The following is a 20694-nucleotide window of genomic DNA, read 5'->3' as shown; positions in this document are numbered from 1 at the left end:
GCTGAGACCCATTTATCTTCACAATCAATTTTCTTTTTCTCCATTTGAGAAAAAAATAATATATATTTTTAATAGACAAAATATACAGACAAATATGGTTATAATTCTTCCTCTAATTATCACTGCGAGTGTGCATTTGTTCAGTTCTCTCTAAATTTAAGAGAGGCGGAGTTACTACCCTTTTGCATATTCTTATACTAAATTTGCAGAAAAAGGAAAATTGCTTTGCCTCTACTAACAGTTATATTTCTTTAAAGGGGGATTCACCTCAGAGCGAATTGTGGGTCCCTTCATAACTCTGCATAAATATTAAAGGGAATATTGTAACACAACTCCCAAGTTGAGCTATTGCAATCTTCACTTCCCTCTGCCCTTTTGTTAGAATCTGCACGTGCTTAATGATGCCAGATAAGAGAGAAGCAATAGCTGGTATATAGCTTCATGTAGATCCAATAAAGGATGCTGACCGCATGCAACGACTCCCAAAACTACTGTAGTAATATGAAAGACAGACCCATTCTTATATTGGGCCGGGGTATAAAGTCTGACTATAGTATATCCAAACAGCTTTACAGTCACTGTGAATTCTATGTTCTGTCCTTTAGTGCTTTTTGCTCCTAATGACAACTTTTTCTTAAAAAATAACCTAGGCCCACCATCAATTGATCTAAAAGAATTCATGGAGGTTGAAGAAGGAACTGATGTTAATATCGTGGCAAAAATTAAAGGTGTGCCATTCCCAAAACTAACCTGGTTTAAAGCTCCTCCAAAGAAGCCTGATAACAAAGAACCTGTTCTCTACGACACCCATGTCAACAAACTGGTGGTGGACGATACTTGCACTTTAGTTATTCCACAGTCTCGCAGGAGTGACACTGGCTTATATACCATCACAGCTGTAAATAACCTGGGAACAGCATCAAAGGAGATGAGACTGAATGTCCTTGGTAAAGACTGCATGATTTGGTTAAAACTATATGTTTTTCTCTCCATAAATAATATTTGGCTTTAAAATCATCTGACTAATAAAGTGTTCCTTCATTAAACCATTTTAGGTCGTCCTGGTCCTCCAGTGGGACCCATAAAGTTTGAATCTGTTTCAGCAGATCAAATGACATTATCTTGGCTTCCACCTAAAGATGATGGTGGGTCAAAGATTACAAACTATGTAATTGAGAAAAGAGAAGCTAACAGAAAGACATGGGTACGTGTCTCCAGTGAACCTAAGGAGTGCACGTACACAATTCCGAAATTGCTAGAAGGCCATGAATATGTATTCCGAATCATGGCCCAGAATAAATTTGGCATTGGAGAACCTCTTGACAGTGAACCTGAAACAGCAAGAAACCTCTTCTGTAAGTAGAACAACATTTTCACACACAAAGCCGTTCTTATCTGTGTTTTTTATAATTTCTTATTAATCGATGTGATTTTTCTCCCAGCCGTCCCTGGTGCACCAGATAAACCAACAGTTAGCAGCGTGACTCGTAACTCCATGACTGTCAACTGGGAAGAGCCAGAGTATGATGGAGGTTCTCCTGTGACAGGATACTGGCTAGAAATGAAAGACACCACTTCAAAGAGATGGAAGAGAGTTAACCGAGATCCTATCAAAGCCATGACGCTGGGTGTTTCTTATAAGGTGACTGGTCTTATTGAAGGCTCCGACTATCAATTCCGGGTATATGCCATCAATGCTGCTGGTGTGGGGCCAGCAAGTTTACCATCAGACCCAGTGACCGCTAGAGATCCAGTTGGTAAGCCTTGAAACCATTCCTTTTTTTTATCTTATTTTCCAAAAATGCCGTGGAAAAGTCAAGAATACTAATACACACTGGTTCTTTCCAGCCCCTCCTGGTCCTCCATTTCCCAAAGTGACAGATTGGACTAAATCATCTGTGGACCTGGAATGGTCTCCCCCACTGAAAGATGGTGGATCCAAAATAACTGGATACATTGTTGAATATAAAGAAGAAGGAAAAGAAGAATGGGAAAAGGTGGCTAAAACTTGGCATTAAGAAAATGTACTGTGCATAACCTAAAAATGTAGTATTTATTCTCAATCCCATTAACTTCTATCTATATTTTTTGGATTAAGAAATCAGAAAAATAACATAATTAAAACTGATAATCCAAACACTTGTTAGTGTCAAAAATCTAATCAAAAGTTGTGTAGTTATTGTTAACTTATCTTTTGGTTATAAACCCTGGAAGCGTGGAATAAATGAACAGTACAGTTTCTTAATCATTTGACAATAGTTTTAAAGCATAATTCCTAGCCAGTTATTCCATTCACTGTTGCCTGTAATATCTGATCCCTAAAACCTAAACTGGCAACAATTTTCCAAAGAGAGTAGTTAAATAGGCTGCTGGTTTTGCTTTATAAAGCTGTTACAGCAAGAAGCTACAAAGAACTATTCTAATTATAAAATGATTTTTTATGATTTTTTTCCCCAGGGTAAAGATAAAGAAGTGAGAGGAACAAAACTTGTTGTGACAGGATTAAAAGAAGGAGCATTCTACAAATTTAGAGTTAGAGCAATCAACATTGCTGGCATTGGAGAACCCGGAGAAGTCACAGATATCATTGAAATGAAGGACAGAATTGGTAATTATTACTTCTATTATTTCATCAATATTTATGTTTCAGATTGAAAATGAAAATCACCTTTGTAATTTTCAATTGTTTCCCAGTTCCACCTGACCTTGAGTTAGATGCCAGTGTCAGAGACAGAATTGTGGTTCATGCTGGAGGTGTGATCCGAATCATTGCTTATGTGTCTGGAAAGCCTCCTCCAACCGTCACCTGGAGCATGAATGAAAGAGCCTTACCTCAGGAAGCCACCATTGAGACCACAGCCATCAGCTCATCCATGGTCATCAAGAACTGCCAGAGGAGCCATCAAGGCATCTATTCTCTTCTTGCCAAAAATGCAGGGGGAGAAAGAAAGAAGACAATTATTGTCGATGTATTAGGTACATACTTTCAGTTTGTCCATGCAACTTTTTAAACCAGCATCTTTGTTACACCTACAACAAGACTATGTTGTAATAAAACTATGTTACAAACATTTTGGAAAATAAGAAAGTTGCCCACAATCTTATTGACCACTATTACAATTTTTTAAAATTTCCTCCTTGCTTTTTTATCCTACGAATATTCTATGTGGTTATACTCTTACTATACATAACGTTTTTCATGCTGCTTTTTTATATAGTATGATACCATTAGCATCTACTATGTTATTATACAGTTTTAAAAACTATAAAACAACTTTCCTACAAATGTACATGAATGTTTAACTATTTGCCAGTGTTGGCAGTTTTCATATCATGGGACTCTATTCTTATTTGCTAATTATCATAAGAATGCAAAAAAAAAAAAGAAACCCTTTTAAAGGGTTTCAGTATTTTAATTGAAAAGAAGCATCATATTTGGTTATGAGTATTGCATTTCTAGTCACTGAATATAGAGTTGAACTCTACGAGACTTTTTCATGCCTCTCATTGGCTGCTTTAGTCCAGTGATTTGGTCAGAAAGTGAAGTCCTCCCACTCAGCGCTCTCTCTAAGCATGTCTGTAGGCACAGCCATACTCCAAACAGCCAGTTCTCTGTTGAAAATAATTAATATAAAACTTGCATAAGGAAAAAGATTTCTTAAGCAATAGTCCTATAAGCTTTTTGGTTAGTTTCTAGCTGCTAAGCGCCCTTTTGCTTAATGGCTATTACTTCAGTTTGATAACTGGTGCATTTCCACGTTAAATTTCCAATGCCTTCAAAGTCATTCCGAGATTTGAGTTTTCCTGTGCTGCTCATTGAATCACTGGTCACCCAGAATAAAACTGTCTCTCCCTCTTTCCCCCTTGGAAAGGAAACTGGACACAGAATTTACCATGCCACTCTTCTGTCCCCTCTGTGTGTTCTCCTCCCAGCAGCTTCCTTCCATCTGACTCACAAATTACTTTTAAAAAGCACTAGATTTTCCCTTCAGCTTCTAATAAAACTGCGGCAACCAATAACTGTGGCAAACCTATTCCATTTAAAAATATGGTTGAATATAGATAGCAGAAAGAAAAAAAAAACAACTCAATAAATAGAGACAAAACCTTATTTTCTTCATAACAACACTTCTGTCTCCTTTTAAAAAACAGAGGGTAACAAATGTTGAGCACTATAGTTCATTGAAGACAAACAGCTTGAAATCTTTTCCTCTAATTTCCAGATGTGCCTGGTCCTGTTGGAATACCATTCCTATCTGACAACCTAACCAATGACTCCTGCAAACTGACGTGGTTTTCTCCAGAAGATGATGGAGGCTCTCCAATCACCAACTATGTCATTCAAAAGCGGGAAGCTGACCGCAAAGCATGGACCCCAGTGACATGTACAGTGACTCGACAAAATGCTACTGTCCAGGGTCTCATTGAAGGAAAAGCCTACTTTTTCCGAATTGCAGCTGAAAATAGCATTGGCATGGGCCCATTTGTTGAGACACCAAATGCACTTGTCATCAGAGAGCCAATAAGTAAGTACAATTTAAAACAATTTTATGCTTAATCACTTCTTCACCTATTTAATAAAAACTATGGTGACAAAATATTCATATAAATGCCATACATGTAATTTATTTAACATGCACTTATTAGGCAATTGCTCATTATCTGATTTGATAGTATTTGAATAGTGATTGTGAAAGAGATTATGGGAATATATATGATTCATCAAATCCCTTCCATATATACTACACTGATTTTTTTTTTAATTTTTCACTTGATGGAATAAATAGAAACTGAGTTATTTTCCTAACTCTAAAACTACCAACTCTGGAGATCTGTCCTAAATGGTTTAGCCTCAATGAACCTCTATCTCCTCATTCATCAAATGAGAAGATTAGATTGTATTAGGTCCTTTTTAGCTCTAATAGTTCTGTGATAAGATCTCTTTTGCTATTTATTAAAGCAGAGGGTTTAATGTTAACATGCAATCCTCAGAAAGGAGTATTTACTACATTCTATGACATTTTTAATGTGACTTTTTTCACTATAATTCCATACTTAAACTTGCAGCTGTACCAGAGCGTCCTGAAGACCTAGAAGTCAAAGAAGTTACTAAAGATACTGTAACTCTGACTTGGAATCCTCCTAAGTATGACGGCGGATCAGAAATTATTAACTATGTCCTGGAAAGCCGGCTCATTGGAACTGAGAAGTTCCACAAAGTTACAAACGACAACTTGCTTAGCAGAAAATACACTGTTAAAGGCTTAAAAGAAGGTGACACCTATGAGTACCGTGTCAGTGCTGTAAATATTGTTGGACAAGGCAAACCATCATTTTGCACCAAGCCAATCACTTGCAAGGATGAGCTGGGTATGTGTCTACCACAGTTTATACTTTAATACATGAGTAGATTTGTTATAAGACATCAGTAAAAAATGACTTGCCTTTGGAATTATACTTTTTAGCTCCCCCAACACTTGACCTCGACTTCAGAGACAAGCTTATTGTTCGAGTTGGTGAAGCTTTTGCCCTCACTGGCCGTTACTCAGGCAAACCAAAGCCTAAGGTTACTTGGTTCAAAGATGAAGCTGATGTGCTAGAAGATGACCGCACTCATATAAAGACTACTCCAACAACACTTGCTCTAGAGAAGATCAAGGCCAAACGCTCGGATTCTGGCAAATACTCTGTGGTTGTGGAAAACAGTACAGGCTCCAGAAAAGGTTTCTGTCAAGTTAATGTTGTTGGTAAGTATTATTTAGCAAGAAGAATAGACTTTCTGTTCTTTCAAAAGCAGAAAAGCAAGTGACATTTTGTGCTGTGATTTTTTTTTTCTTCTACAGACCGCCCTGGACCACCAGTAGGACCAGTTATTTTTGACGAGGTGACCAAAGAGTATATGATTATCTCTTGGAAGCCACCTTTAGATGATGGAGGCAGTGAAATTACCAATTATATTATTGAGAAGAAGGAGTTGGGTAAAGACGTTTGGATGCCTGTGACATCTGCAAGTCCTAAAACAACATGCAAAGTTCCTAAACTGCTAGAAGGAAAAGATTATATTTTCCGGATACATGCTGAAAATCTGTATGGAATAAGTGATCCTCTGGTGTCTGATTCAATGAAAGCCAAAGATCGTTTCAGTATGCGTTGTTTCTTTTTAGTGATTCAATGCTTGATACAGTTAACAGGAAGAATTAAATTTCTAACACATTTTGCTAACATTTGTTTTAGGGGTTCCTGATGCACCAGATCAGCCAATTGTTACAGAAGTTACCAAAGACTCTGCATTAGTAACCTGGAACAAGCCACATGATGGAGGAAAGCCCATTACAAACTACATCCTAGAAAAGAGGGAAACTATGTCTAAACGATGGGCTAGAGTTACGAAAGAGCCTATCCATCCGTACACTAAATTTAGGGTTCCTGATCTTCTAGAAGGATGTCAGTATGAATTCCGGGTTTCTGCAGAAAATGAAATTGGTATTGGAGATCCAAGCCCACCATCCAAACCAATCTTTGCTAAAGATCCAATTGGTATAGTATTGAAACATTCATTTAGTTTTCATATTATCCGACTTTGTTTTCAGCTATATTCTAACTCCTTTTTGTTTTTTATTTTATTATGTAGCTAAACCAAGTCCACCTGTTAATCCTGAAGCAATAGATACAACATGTAATTCAGTTGATCTGACTTGGCAGCCACCACGTCATGATGGTGGGAGCAAGATTCTGGGTTATATTGTTGAGTACCAGAAAGTCGGAGATGAAGAGTGGAAAAGAGCAAATCACACTCCTGAGTCATGTCCTGAAACTAAATATAAAGTCACCGGTCTTCGGGATGGTCAAACCTATAAATTCAGAGTGATAGCAGTCAATGAAGCTGGTGAATCGGATCCAGCTCATGTTCCTGAGCCAGTCCTAGTAAAAGACAGACTTGGTGAGTGAAATGTTCTCACCTGCATTTGCAAGGAAAATGGGTGTCTGATTGTATGTGCTTAATTGGCACGTGCATTAATGAATCCAAACTGAATATACTGTCCTCTTTATTCTAGAACCACCTGAGTTGATTCTTGATGCCAACATGGCAAGAGAACAACACATTAAGGTTGGTGATACTCTAAGACTTAGCGCCATCATCAAAGGAGTGCCATTCCCAAAAGTTACTTGGAAAAAAGGAGACAGAGAGGCTCCAACTAAGGCAAGAATTGATGTTACTCCAGTTGGTAGCAAGCTTGAAATTCGTAATGCTGCCCATGAAGATGGTGGAATTTATTCCTTAACAGTGGAGAATCCAGCTGGTTCAAAAACTGTCTCAGTAAAAGTACTTGTATTAGGTAAGAATTTTAATACTTATGCCATTAAAAATAAATTTTGATACATTTTGAGGTCTTATCTAGATTAAATCACTTACACAATTGTTACTTAACACATTTCAGATAAGCCTGGGCCACCTAGAGATCTGGAAGTCAGTGAAATTAGGAAAGATTCTTGTTACCTTACTTGGAAGGAGCCACTGGATGATGGTGGTTCAGTTGTTACAAATTACGTGGTTGAGAGGAGAGATGTTGCCAGTGCCCAGTGGTCACCTCTTTCAACTACATCAAAGAAAAAGAGTCACTTGGCTAAACATCTTAATGAAGGCAATCAGTACCTCTTCCGAGTAGCTGCTGAGAACCAGTATGGACGTGGTCCTTTTGTTGAAACACCTAAACCCATCAAGGCTCTGGATCCTCTCCGTAAGTTGCTTTCTCTAGATACAAAAGTTTTGTTTGACTGTCATTGAGAATATTACTTATTTGTCATACCTTCTTCTTCTGAAAAGATCCCCCAGGGCCACCCAAGGACCTACACCATGTAGACGTTGACAAGAATGAAGTCTCCCTTGTTTGGAATAAGCCAGACCGTGATGGTGGCTCTCCAATCACTGGATATTTGGTGGAGTATCAAGAAGAAGGCACCCAGGACTGGATTAAGTTCAAGACTGTGACAAACTTAGACTGTGTCGTTACTGGACTACAGCAAGGAAAGACCTATAGATTCCGTGTAAAAGCTGAAAATATTGTGGGTCTTGGTCTCCCTGACACAACTATCCCAATAGAATGTCAAGAAAAACTAGGTAATTTTCGGATTGGCATTATTGTTTTATTTCTTCTTTAAATTATTCATATAGTGAAAATCAAAATCTAATTTCCTCATGTTTACTTTCCAGTGCCTCCATCTGTGGAGTTAGATGTGAAATTAATTGAAGGCCTTGTGGTAAAAGCAGGCACTACAGTCAGATTCCCAGCTATTATAAGAGGTGTGCCCATTCCTACTGCAAAATGGACAACTGATGGGAGTGAGATTAAGACAGATGAACACTACACAGTTGAAACTGACAACTTCTCTTCAGTACTTACCATTAAGAACTGCTTAAGGAGAGACACTGGGGAGTATCAAATCACAGTTTGCAATGCAGCTGGTAGCAAAACAGTAGCCGTACACCTTACTGTTCTCGATGTTCCTGGGCCACCAACAGGTCCTATCAATATTCTGGATGTTACCCCTGAACACATGACTATCTCATGGCAGCCACCTAAGGATGATGGAGGAAGCCCCGTTATAAATTATATTGTTGAAAAACATGATACAAGGAAAGACACATGGGGTGTTGTCTCTTCAGGAAGCAGTAAGACGAAGCTGAAAATCCCACATCTGCAAAAGGGCTGCGAATACATTTTCCGAGTGAGAGCAGAGAATAAGATCGGTGTTGGTCCTCCCCTTGACTCTACACCTACGGTTGCTAAACATAAGTTTAGCCCTCCATCTCCTCCTGGTAAACCAGTGGTTACTGACATTACTGACAATGCTGCAACAGTGTCTTGGACCCTGCCAAAATCTGATGGCGGCAGTCCAATAACTGGTTACTATGTGGAACGTCGAGAAGTAACTGGCAAATGGGTGAGGGTCAACAAAACACCTATTGGTGACCTGAAATTTAGAGTGACTGGACTTTATGAGGGAAATACATATGAGTTTAGAGTTTTTGCTGAAAATCTTGCAGGACTAAGCAATCCGTCCCCAAGTTCTGACCCAATTAAAGCTTGCCGGCCCATCAAACCACCTGGACCACCTATAAATCCTAAACTGAAAGACAAGAGCAAAGAAACAGCTGACTTGGTGTGGACAAAGCCTCTCAGTGATGGTGGTAGCCCCATTCTAGGATATGTAGTGGAATGTCAGAAGCCTGGCACAGCACAATGGAGCAGGATTAATAAAGATGAGCTCATTAGACAATGTGCCTTTAGGGTACCTGGACTAATTGAAGGAAACGAGTACAGATTCCGTATAAAGGCTGCTAATATTGTGGGAGAGGGAGAACCGAGAGAATTAGCAGAATCTGTGATTGCAAAAGACATCCTTCATCCTCCAGAAGTAGAACTTGATGTAACTTGTCGTGATGTTATAACCGTTAGAGTGGGCCAAACTATCCGCATTCTTGCTCGAGTCAAAGGCAGACCCGAACCAGACATAACTTGGTCTAAGGAAGGCAAAGTATTGGTCCGAGAAAAGCGGGTTGACCTAATTCATGATCTACCTCGTGTTGAGTTACAAATTAAAGAAGCTGTTAGAGCTGATCATGGCAAGTATATCATCTCAGCTAAGAACAGCTGTGGACATGCCCAAGGGTCAGCCATTGTTAATGTCCTTGACAGACCCGGGCCTTGCCAGAATTTGAAGGTTAGCAGCGTAACCAAAGAGAACTGCACACTTTCTTGGGAAAACCCACTTGATAATGGTGGCTCAGAAATAACAAATTTCATAGTAGAATATCGCAAACCAAATCAGAAAGGCTGGTCAATTGTTGCTTCAGATGTCACTAAGCGATTAATCAAAGCCAACCTTTTAGCCAACAATGAATATTATTTCCGAGTTTGTGCAGAAAATAAAGTAGGTGTTGGGCCAACCATTGAAACAAAAACTCCAATTCTGGCTATTAATCCTATTGACAGACCAGGTGAGCCTGAAAACCTCCACATTGCAGATAAGGGAAAGACATTTGTCTATCTAAAGTGGCGGCGGCCTGATTATGATGGTGGCAGCCCAAATCTATCATACCATGTTGAGAGGAGGTTGAAGGGCTCTGATGACTGGGAAAGAGTACATAAAGGAAGCATTAAAGAAACCCAATACATGGTTGATAAATGTGTTGAAAACCAGATTTATGAGTTCAGAGTGCAAACAAAGAATGAAGGTGGAGAAAGTGACTGGGTAAAGACAGAGGAAGTTGTTGTGAAAGAAGACTTACAGAAACCAGTACTTGAGCTGAAATTAAGTGGTGTGCTAACTGTCAAAGCAGGGGACACCATTAGACTTGAGGCAGGCGTTAGAGGCAAACCATTTCCAGAAGTTTTATGGACCAAGGACAAAGATGCTACAGACTTAACAAGATCACCAAGGGTCAAAGTTGATACCAGTGCTGATACGTCTAAGTTTTCTCTTACTAAAGCCAAGCGAAGTGACGGTGGTAAATATGTGATTACAGCAACTAATACAGCTGGCAGTTTTGTGGCCTATGCCACTGTCAATGTTTTAGATAAGCCTGGTCCTGTGAGAAACCTGAAAATTGCTGATGTGTCCAGTGATAGGTGTACTATTCGCTGGGATCCACCAGAAGATGATGGCGGCTGTGAAATCCAAAATTATATTCTAGAAAAATGTGAGAGCAAGAGAATGGTTTGGTCTACCTATTCTGCCACTGTCTTGACGCCTGGTGCTACAGTAACACGTCTCATAGAAGGAAATGAATATATTTTCAGAGTCCGTGCAGAAAATAAAATAGGCACAGGGCCTCCAACAGAAACTAAACCAGTCATAGCAAAAACCAAGTATGATAGACCTGGTCGCCCTGATCCCCCAGAAGTCACTAAAGTAAGCAAAGAAGAGATGACTGTGGTTTGGAATCCACCTGAATATGATGGTGGAAAGTCTATCACAGGATACTTTTTGGAGAAAAAGGAAAAACATTCAGCGAGATGGGTCCCTGTTAACAAGAGTGCGATCCCTGAGAGACGTATGAAAGTACAGAATCTCCTCCCAGAGCATGAATATCAGTTCCGTGTCAAGGCAGAAAATGAAATTGGAATTGGAGAACCAAGCTTGCCTTCAAGACCAGTGGTGGCAAAAGACCCCATAGGTAGGATGTCCTTTTTTTCTGATATTACACCAACTCTTAATCTCAAGCACAGAGATTTTAGATAAATTAGGTAAATCGATAACATCAAAACTTTATTTTAGCCAATATTTTTCCAAATAGACCTTTTGCCAGATCACCTAAAATGTACGAACAACGGTAGATTCTAATTTTTATGAAGGAAAATAAAAGAGTCAGTAATTGAGAAATTGAATGACCTATTTTAAACTAATTGAGAACTGACTACACAACTTCACACATTAAAGTATCATTAGTAGTTGTTAACCATGTCTACATTTATTCTTATATAATTTATTTTCAGAACCACCTGGTCCACCAACCAATCTCAAAGTGGTGGATACAACCAAAAGTTCCATAACTCTTGGGTGGGGAAAACCAGTCTATGATGGTGGTGCACCAATAATTGGATATGTTGTGGAAATGAGACCAAAAACAGCAGATGCATCCCCTGATGAAGGCTGGAAGAGGTGCAATGCTGCAGCACAACTCGTCCGCAGGGAATTCACTGTCACCAGCTTGGATGAAAACCAGGAATATGAGTTCAGGGTGTGTGCCCAAAACCAAGTAGGCATTGGGCGCCCTGCAGAACTGAAGGAAGCTATCAGACCTAAAGAAATCCTAGGTGAGGCCCTCCTTTAGCACTTGAGTCAGTGACACTTCATTTCTCATACAATTTCCCAGCATTCTGAAAAACTAACTATTGACCTTCATGTCATCTGCAGAACCTCCAGAGATTGATTTGGATGCCAGCATGAGAAAACTGGTCACAGTGAGAGCAGGATGCCCGATTCGACTATTTGCCATAGTGAGAGGGCGACCAGCCCCTAAAGTCACTTGGCGAAAAGTGGGTATTGATAATGTAGTCAGAAAAGGACAAGTCGACCTGGTTGACACTATGGCCTTCCTTGTCATCCCCAATTCTACTCGTGATGACTCAGGAAAATACTCCTTAACGCTTGTGAACCCGGCAGGAGAAAAGGCTGTATATGTGAATGTCAGAGTATTAGGTGCGTGGCTAAAATGCTTCTCCCTCCCTCTTCATAAATGCGTTAGTAATGAGGATGCTGAGGAGATGCATATATCTGATTTTGTGATTCTTTACAGATACTCCTGGACCTGTGTCTGATTTAAAAGTTTCAGATGTCACTAAAACATCATGTCACGTGTCTTGGGCCCCTCCTGAAAATGACGGTGGGAGCCAAGTGACACATTATATTGTGGAGAAACGTGAGGCAGACAGAAAGACATGGTCGACAGTTACCCCAGAAGTTAAGAAAACGAGCTTCCATGTAACCAATCTTGTCCCTGGGAATGAGTATTTCTTCAGAGTAACTGCTGTCAATGAGTATGGCCCTGGTGTCCCATCAGAGGTCCCAAAACCAGTGCTTGCATCAGATCCTCTAAGTAAGTAATATCCTTTCTTCCTCCTCTTAACTCCAGTCCCCTATTTGAGCAAGGTCAAGATACTAATACCATTTTAATCCATTACTGAAAGGGATTTAATTTGTAGAAACCCAAACAGTACAATAAATATCTAACTCACTTATGAAAGACTTTGATCTGCCTCATCCTGGAATTTTTTATTTTCATCATACAAAGGGGATTTGATAAGGTTACCTATATCATTTTCTAAATCGTATTCTTCTTCCAGGTGAGCCGGATCCCCCAAGGAAACTAGAAGTGACCGAAATGACCAAGAACAGCGCTACATTAGCCTGGTTACCTCCCCTGCGTGATGGAGGCGCTAAAATTGATGGCTATATCATTAGTTACAGAGAAGACGAACAGCCTGCAGATCGCTGGACAGAGTACTCGGTGGTAAAAGATCTCAGCCTTATTGTCACTGGCCTAAAGGAAGGAAAGAAATATAAATTTAGAGTAGTTGCCAGAAATGCTGTTGGAGTCAGTTTGCCAAGAGAAGCAGAAGGAGTATATGAAGCAAAAGAACAACTGTGTAAGTAATCGTTGCATCATTTATATCATGTGATAAAAGTTTATTAGAATGATCTTTTGATATGTAGACACTTCTCCCTGAGGAATCCAGTGTCAGAAGTACTTGAAAAATAGTAGAGAACAGTGGTTTTCAAACACTTGGGCCCACATCAGACAGTAAACAAACTTTAAATCATGACACAATACATACACATAAATATAACTTTTAAAAGTTTCTTGAAACAGTACCTATCCTTATTATGTGTGCGGCAGTCTGATATTTTCTATTCCATTCCATTTCATTCTTTTAAAAAACATTGACTGTAATGCAAACATTAATTTGAACCCACTAATGGGTTGCAATCCACAATCTGAAAAACAACAGTATAGTTCCCCATCGGAGAAAATTTAACCCCACCCCCCAAATTAATGTATTTTCATTTTACTTCTAGTGCCACCAAAGATCCTTATGCCAGAGCAAATTACTATTAAAGCTGGAAAGAAACTCCGAATTGAAGCCCATGTATATGGAAAGCCTCATCCCATCTGTAAATGGAAAAAAGGAGAAGATGAAGTTGTCACATCCAGCCACCTGGCAGTGCATAAAGCAGACAGTTCTTCAATTCTGATCATAAAAGATGTTACTAGGAAAGACAGTGGCTACTATAACCTCACAGCAGAGAACAGTTCTGGGACAGACACTCAGAAAATCAAAGTTATAGTCATGGGTAGGTTAAGCATTAGACAGATAGCCATCTAAATATGAAGATCAGAAACATTTTTTCCTATCAAATCCCTGTTCTTATATTTCTTTGCTCTTTGTTCATGCAGATGCCCCTGGGCCCCCTCAGCCTCCGTTTGACATTTCTGATATAGATGCCGATGCTTGCTCCCTGTCATGGCACATCCCTCTGGAGGACGGAGGCAGTAACATCACCAATTACATAGTGGAGAAGTGTGACGTAAGCCGAGGTGACTGGGTCACGGCTCTAGCTTCAGTCACAAAAACTTCCTGCAGGATTGGAAAGCTGATCCCAGGCCAGGAGTATATCTTCCGGGTCCGTGCTGAAAATCGATTTGGCATTTCAGAGCCTCTTGTATCTCCAAAGATGCTTGCTAAGTTCCCATTTGGTATGTTTTTTTCAGGGAGAAAAAAATATGTTTTCTTTCTAATCTGTTACTTAAGGTAGAAAATAACATTTCATTTATCTTCATCTCCAGATGTTCCTAGTGAACCAAAGAATGCACGAGTCACCAAAGTCAACAAAGACTGCATATTTGTTGCATGGGACAGACCAGACAGTGATGGAGGAAGCCCCATTATTGGCTACCTGATTGAACGCAAAGAGAGAAACAGTTTGCTCTGGGTGAAAGCCAACGATGCTCTTGTCCGGTCCACTGAATATCCTTGTGCTGGCCTTGTAGAAGGTCTTGAATATTCATTCAGAATCTATGCCCTAAACAAAGCTGGATCCAGCCCACCCAGCAAACCAACTGACTATGTAACTGCAAGAATGCCAGTTGGTAAGTAATTTTTTTTTGGTTAGTATTATGGAGGCACTTTTAAAACTTGGAGTCTTGGGCTGGCCCCATTGCTCACTTGGGAGAGTGCAGCGCTGATAGTGCCAAGGCCGCGGGTTCGGATCCTATACAGGAATGGCCAGTGCACTCACTAGCTGAGTGTGGCACAGACCACACCATGCTGAGGGTTGCAATCCCCTTACTGGTCAAAAGAAAAAAAAACTTGGAGTCTCTGAAGATTACTACTTCCATTCAGGAATATGTTCTATCTCTTACCATGAAAATGTGCTGCATATAACTCTTTTATAAGCACACAGCAAGAACTCGAAAGTGCATACTGATTGTATGATTATTAAAACTGAATGACTGTCATCCTGTTGAGCTTGTTACTTAGCAGCAGAAGTGATAATATGAAATATGGAAGTTTAAACTTCTGCTAATATGATGAAGGCTGAGAATACCTCTTTTGGTTTTAGATCCTCCTGGGAAACCTGAAGTTATTGATGTTACCAAGAGTACTGTATCCCTCATCTGGGCCCGTCCGAAGCATGATGGAGGCAGCAAAATCATTGGCTATTTCGTAGAAGCTTGCAAACTTCCTGGTGATAAGTGGGTCCGGTGCAATACCACACCCCACCAGATTCCCCAGGAAGAGTACACAGCTACTGGCTTAGAAGAGAAGGCTCAGTACCAATTTAGAGCAATTGCCAGGACCGCAGTAAACATTAGCCCGCCTTCTGAACCTTCTGATCCTGTGACTATTGCTGCAGAAAACAGTAAGAATCTGTAGAGTATTATACACAAAGATGTACAGCGGGATACAAACTGTGAGGACTGTATAAGTTCAACAGTACACATGCACAGAAAGACAACAAAGAAATGCACCAAAATGATAACAGTGAAAATTTAGGGGGTTGGAATTATGGGTGATCTTTTCTTTATACCTTCAGCATTATCAGATTTCTACATTAAACTTGTATTTCTTTTATAATGAATACTTTCTTTTTTAAAATCCCATTCTTCGTGGTTATCAGAGACTGGGGGGTGGGAGTGGAGATAGGGAAAAAGGAGATGTCGGTTAAAGTTTCAGTTAGACAGAAGGAATACTTTTAGTAATCTGTTTCACAGCATGGTGACCAAAGTTAATAACAATGTATTGTATATCTCAAAATGGCTAAAAGAGTAACTTTTAAATATTCTCACCACAAAAAAAATGATGAGTAGGTGAGTTGATGGGTATGTTAATTAGCTTGATTTAATCATTCTACAATGTATACATATATCAAAACATCACATTGTACCTCATAAATACATACAATTATTTTGTATATTAAATAAAATAAAATCCTTCTTTAAAGAGTATATGAATTTCCCACTGTTATTCATAAGAATTATATACTATAGCTTTGCATATATTAAGTCCGTCTATCTTCTTTCTTTGTATATTAAATAAAATAAAATCATTCTTTAAAGAGTATACGAATTTCCCACTATTATTCATAAGAATTATATACTATAGCTTTGCATATATTAAGTCCGTCTATCTTCTTTCTTTCCAGTTCCTCCCAGGATAGACCTGAGTGTGGCTATGAAATCTTTGCTTACTGTGAAGGCTGGAACTAATGTTTGCTTGGATGCTACTGTTTTTGGAAAACCAACGCCAACAGTGTCTTGGAAGAAAGATGGTACACCACTAAAACCAGCAGAAGGCATAAAGATGGCCATGCAGCGGAACCTGTGCACCTTGGAGCTATTCAGCGTAAACCGAAAGGACTCGGGAGACTATACCATCACTGCTGAAAATTCAAGTGGTTCCAAGTCAGCCACCATTAAACTTAAAGTGTTAGGTAACTAAAGCACTTTATTAGAATCCCATATTGTCCTTTGGTTAATGGAATGTAAATAGGAGTTACAAAATACTATGTTAGAAAAGATACATGTCTTAATATATATTTCCGAAGCACAGAATTATTATCACAGAGCAATAGTGTTTGAGAGCCAAAAGAGCATTAGAGATCACGTATTCCAGTTACCTAACTTTACATACGCGGAAACTAAGATAGTGAAAAATAAAGTGATATCCAAGGTCATGCAGTATAAAGACCACAGCCCAGGTCTCCAGACCACAACTCTATACTCATTCACTATTCCACATGTGTTAGTAAAAGACTTCACTTTTCTTCCTTATTCTTTCAGATAAACCAGGTCCTCCAGCTTCTATTAAAATCAACAAAATGTATTCAGATCGTGCAATGCTTTCTTGGGAACCTCCTCTTGAAGATGGAGGCTCAGAAATCACTAACTACATTATTGACAAACGCGAAACAAGCAGACCCAACTGGGCTCAAGTCTCTGCTACTGTGCCCATCACCAGCTGCAGCGTGGAAAAACTTATAGAGGGCCATGAGTATCAGTTCCGTGTTTGTGCTGAAAATAAATACGGAGTGGGCGATCCAATCTTCACTGAACCAGCAATTGCTAAAAACCCATACGGTAGGAACATTTCCCTTTGCATTTTCATTTTACTTTTTAAATATCACCTTTTAGTTGGGGAAATTAACTTTTCAATCAATCTCTGCAGACCCACCTGGACGCTGTGATCCTCCTGTTATTAGCAACATAACCAAAGAACACATGACAGTCAGCTGGAAACCACCAGCAGATGATGGCGGCTCACCCATCACTGGCTATTTGCTTGAAAAGCGGGAAACCCAGGCAGTGAACTGGACTAAAGTCAATAGAAAACCTGTTATAGAAAGGACTATAAAAGCAACAGGTCTCCAAGAAGGTACTGAATATGAGTTCCGAGTTACAGCTATCAACAAGGCTGGACCAGGCAAACCCAGCGACGCATCCAAGGCTGCTTATGCTCAGGACCCTCTATGTAAGCTTTCAAGACAGAGTTCCAAATCCTGTGTTATAATCAGCACTAAACAATGAGGAATGTGGTTTTAATGAAAATTTTTTATTATTATTTATCCTCAGATCCTCCTGGCCCACCAGCTTTCCCTAAAGTCTATGACACAACCCGTAGCTCTGTGAGTCTATCTTGGGGCAAGCCAGCCTATGACGGTGGTAGCCCTATCATTGGTTATCTCGTTGAAGCAAAACGAACTGACTCTGATAATTGGGTGAGGTGCAATTTACCAGAGAAGCTACAGAAAACCCGCTTTGAGGTTACAGGCCTGATGGAAAACACAGAATATCAATTCCGTGTGTATGCCGTTAATAAGATTGGATACAGTGACCCCAGTGATGTGCCAGATAAACACTACCCCAAGGATATCTTAAGTAAGTATTACCAGGAGAAATATATAGGGCTTTTCTTGTACTTATATTATGAGAGGGAGAATAGAATTCCCTTATGTAGAGTTCTTTACAAGCTTTAGAGTTGGTAACTCCAGGAGTACATTTTAGTTAGGAAGGAGCGTTAGGTTGGTACTTCGTGGTATCATATAGCAAACCAAATGGAAAGCAAGGTGATTTGCAGTTTTGAAAAGCTTTTCATACATACATGAGAATTTTATGTCTTCAGAAGAATATGGGATGTAGGAATTTTATTCTGCAAATAAAAAGGTTTTTTTTTCAACTAAGTAGTAAGCTATTTATCATGATTATGTTGTTTATTTTCTCTTCCAATCTCCATAAATATATCATTGGTAGATTCTCTATCTGAATGCCTCCTTTTCCCCATTTTTCCTATTCACTTATTCTCCATAACTATCTTCCTCTTTATTTTGAATTACTTGGTAGTATACTTCACCCTTTATGTATTTTTCCTCCAACAACAAAATAATGAAGACAGCTAGAGCATATGGCAGAGAACCTTCTCTTTCTAAAAAAGAGAACTTTCTTTTTTAGAAAAGAAAAAAGAATGGAAGAGGGCAAAGGACCAATCGTCTGCTTTCTTCTAACATATGTAAAGTTTGAGAGCATGTAAGGTTCACAAGGAGAGGGGGTACAGATCCTCCAGGGAAAACTCAGAAAATGGAAAGATCAACAGTTGGTGGTGTATTGAAATAGTTTTGAGGATCATATTAAGAATGTTTTAAAGAACAAGAAATAAGTTCTAGAAAAAAACTTATTTTAGGAGTGATAAGGCCAGCCCTTGGAAGTACATTTGACCATTACATTTTTTTATTACTTTAATTTCTTCACCCCAAAATTATACAGTTCCACCTGAGGGAGAACTTGATGCTGATTTAAGGAAAACACTTATATTACGTGCTGGAGTTACAATGAGACTGTATGTACCGGTAAGAGGACGTCCACCTCCAAAGATTACTTGGTCGAAACCAAATGTCAATCTAAGAGAAAGGATTGGACTGGACATAAAGTCAACTGACTTTGACACTTTCTTGCGCTGTGAAAATGTGAACAAATATGATGCAGGAAAATATATCTTGACCTTGGAGAACAGCTGTGGTAAAAAAGAATATACCATTGTAGTGAAAGTGCTTGGTAAGTCTATTTGAGAAAAGAATCACATATATTTCAAAATAATATAGTTCAGGCATTTTTCACATGTTCATTTCTTATTTACCCACTATTTATTCAGATACGCCTGGGCCACCTGTCAATGTGACTGTTAAGGAAATATCCAAAGACTCTGCTTATGTGACTTGGGATCCTCCCATTATTGATGGTGGAAGCCCCATCATAAACTATGTGGTACAGAAACGTGATGCAGAGAGGAAGTCCTGGTCTACGGTGACAACTGAGTGCTCAAAAACAAGCTTCAACGTATCTAACCTGGAAGAAGGAAAATCCTACTTCTTCAGGGTGTTTGCTGAAAACGAGTATGGCATTGGTGATCCTGGTGAAACACGTGATGCCGTCAAAGCTTCTGGTGAGCAAATGAGCTACCACCCATCATTTTGAGTGACATCCCACCTTGGTTATCTGGTGCTTAGATATATCATTTCTCCTTTGCTTTAGAAACCCCTGGTCCAGTTGTGGACCTGAAAGTGATGTCTGTAACTAAGTCATCTTGTAGCATTGGCTGGAAAAAGCCTCGCAGCGATGGTGGAAGTAGAATTATTGGATATGTAGTCGATATGTTGACTGATGAAAATAAGTGGCAACGAGTTATGAAATCATTAAGCCTACAGTACCCTGCAAAAGATTTGACTGAAGGGAAGGAATACACCTTCAGAGTGAGGGCTGAGAATGAAAATGGAGAAGGAACCCCAAGCGAAATCACTGTTGTGGCAAAGGATGATGTTGGTACGTCTCTACCCCTACATCTTCAGTTTCCCTTTATTCTCATCTAAAATGCACCATGAGCTCTACTCATCAGCTTATTTAAAAATCCTTTAAAAACTATAGTGATCTGGAAAGGTTAATTGCCTGGTCTTAAAAATAACAGTAATTTATCTCTGCTCTTTTACAGTGGCTCCTGATCTTGACTTAAAGGATCTTCCTGATTCATGCTATGTGGCTAGAGAAAACAGCAACTTCCGCCTCAAGATCCCCATAAAAGGCAAGCCAGCTCCATCAGTATCCTGGAAGAAAGGGGAAGATCCTCTAGCAACTGACACAAGAGTCAGTGTTGAATCATCTGCAGTTAACACAACTCTTGTAGTACATGATTGCCAAAAATCTGATGCTGGAAAATACACAATTACACTTAAGAATGTTGCTGGCACCAAGGAAGGAACTCTTTCCATAAAGGTTGTGGGCAAGCCTGGCATCCCCACTGGACCAATCAAATTTGATGAAGTCACTGCAGAAGCCATGACCTTAAAGTGGGGTCCTCCAAAGGATGATGGAGGTTCTGAAATAACCAACTATATCCTAGAGAAGAGAGATTCTGTAAACAACAAGTGGGTGACATGTGCCTCTGCTGTCCAGAAAACCACCTTTAGGGTAACCAGACTTCATGAAGGCACAGAATATACCTTCAGGGTCAGTGCTGAAAATAAATATGGTGTAGGAGAAGGCCTGAAATCAGAGCCAATTGTTGCTAAACATCCATTTGGTAAGTGTCTCAAAGTCAGAAAATATAAAGTAAAATATGGTTTTGAGGAGGTTCCTTATTACAA

At 39.4% G+C, this 20694-nt stretch overlaps 1 protein-coding gene across 1 annotated transcript in view; it reads left to right on the top strand.

Annotated features, from left to right (window-relative positions):
• TTN (titin) overlaps window positions 1-20694 on the top strand; it is a 274143-nt gene that overhangs the window by 200433 nt on the left and 53016 nt on the right. The window contains exons 237-268 of the mRNA XM_008567052.1: window positions 651-947; window positions 1056-1355; window positions 1443-1757; window positions 1849-1997; window positions 2458-2608; window positions 2695-2976; window positions 4224-4526; window positions 5068-5370; window positions 5466-5747; window positions 5844-6143; window positions 6235-6537; window positions 6632-6940; window positions 7056-7337; window positions 7440-7739; window positions 7826-8119; window positions 8213-11179; window positions 11499-11819; window positions 11920-12204; window positions 12302-12601; window positions 12849-13151; window positions 13582-13857; window positions 13961-14260; window positions 14351-14653; window positions 15127-15426; window positions 16210-16497; window positions 16847-17143; window positions 17232-17534; window positions 17636-17941; window positions 18824-19111; window positions 19209-19499; window positions 19589-19876; window positions 20043-20630. Of these exons, the coding sequence (XP_008565274.1) occupies window positions 651-947; window positions 1056-1355; window positions 1443-1757; window positions 1849-1997; window positions 2458-2608; window positions 2695-2976; window positions 4224-4526; window positions 5068-5370; window positions 5466-5747; window positions 5844-6143; window positions 6235-6537; window positions 6632-6940; window positions 7056-7337; window positions 7440-7739; window positions 7826-8119; window positions 8213-11179; window positions 11499-11819; window positions 11920-12204; window positions 12302-12601; window positions 12849-13151; window positions 13582-13857; window positions 13961-14260; window positions 14351-14653; window positions 15127-15426; window positions 16210-16497; window positions 16847-17143; window positions 17232-17534; window positions 17636-17941; window positions 18824-19111; window positions 19209-19499; window positions 19589-19876; window positions 20043-20630 (12174 nt within the window). The remainder of the gene's footprint in view (window positions 1-650; window positions 948-1055; window positions 1356-1442; window positions 1758-1848; window positions 1998-2457; window positions 2609-2694; window positions 2977-4223; window positions 4527-5067; window positions 5371-5465; window positions 5748-5843; window positions 6144-6234; window positions 6538-6631; window positions 6941-7055; window positions 7338-7439; window positions 7740-7825; window positions 8120-8212; window positions 11180-11498; window positions 11820-11919; window positions 12205-12301; window positions 12602-12848; window positions 13152-13581; window positions 13858-13960; window positions 14261-14350; window positions 14654-15126; window positions 15427-16209; window positions 16498-16846; window positions 17144-17231; window positions 17535-17635; window positions 17942-18823; window positions 19112-19208; window positions 19500-19588; window positions 19877-20042; window positions 20631-20694) is intronic.

The sequence above is a fragment of the Galeopterus variegatus genome, unplaced genomic scaffold (assembly GCF_000696425.1).
Source record: "Galeopterus variegatus unplaced genomic scaffold, G_variegatus-3.0.2 Scaffold287, whole genome shotgun sequence".
Lineage (NCBI taxonomy): Eukaryota > Metazoa > Chordata > Mammalia > Dermoptera > Cynocephalidae > Galeopterus > Galeopterus variegatus.
The sequence above is the reverse complement of the archived record's forward strand: the minus strand, read 5'-3'. Positions and strand labels throughout refer to the sequence as shown.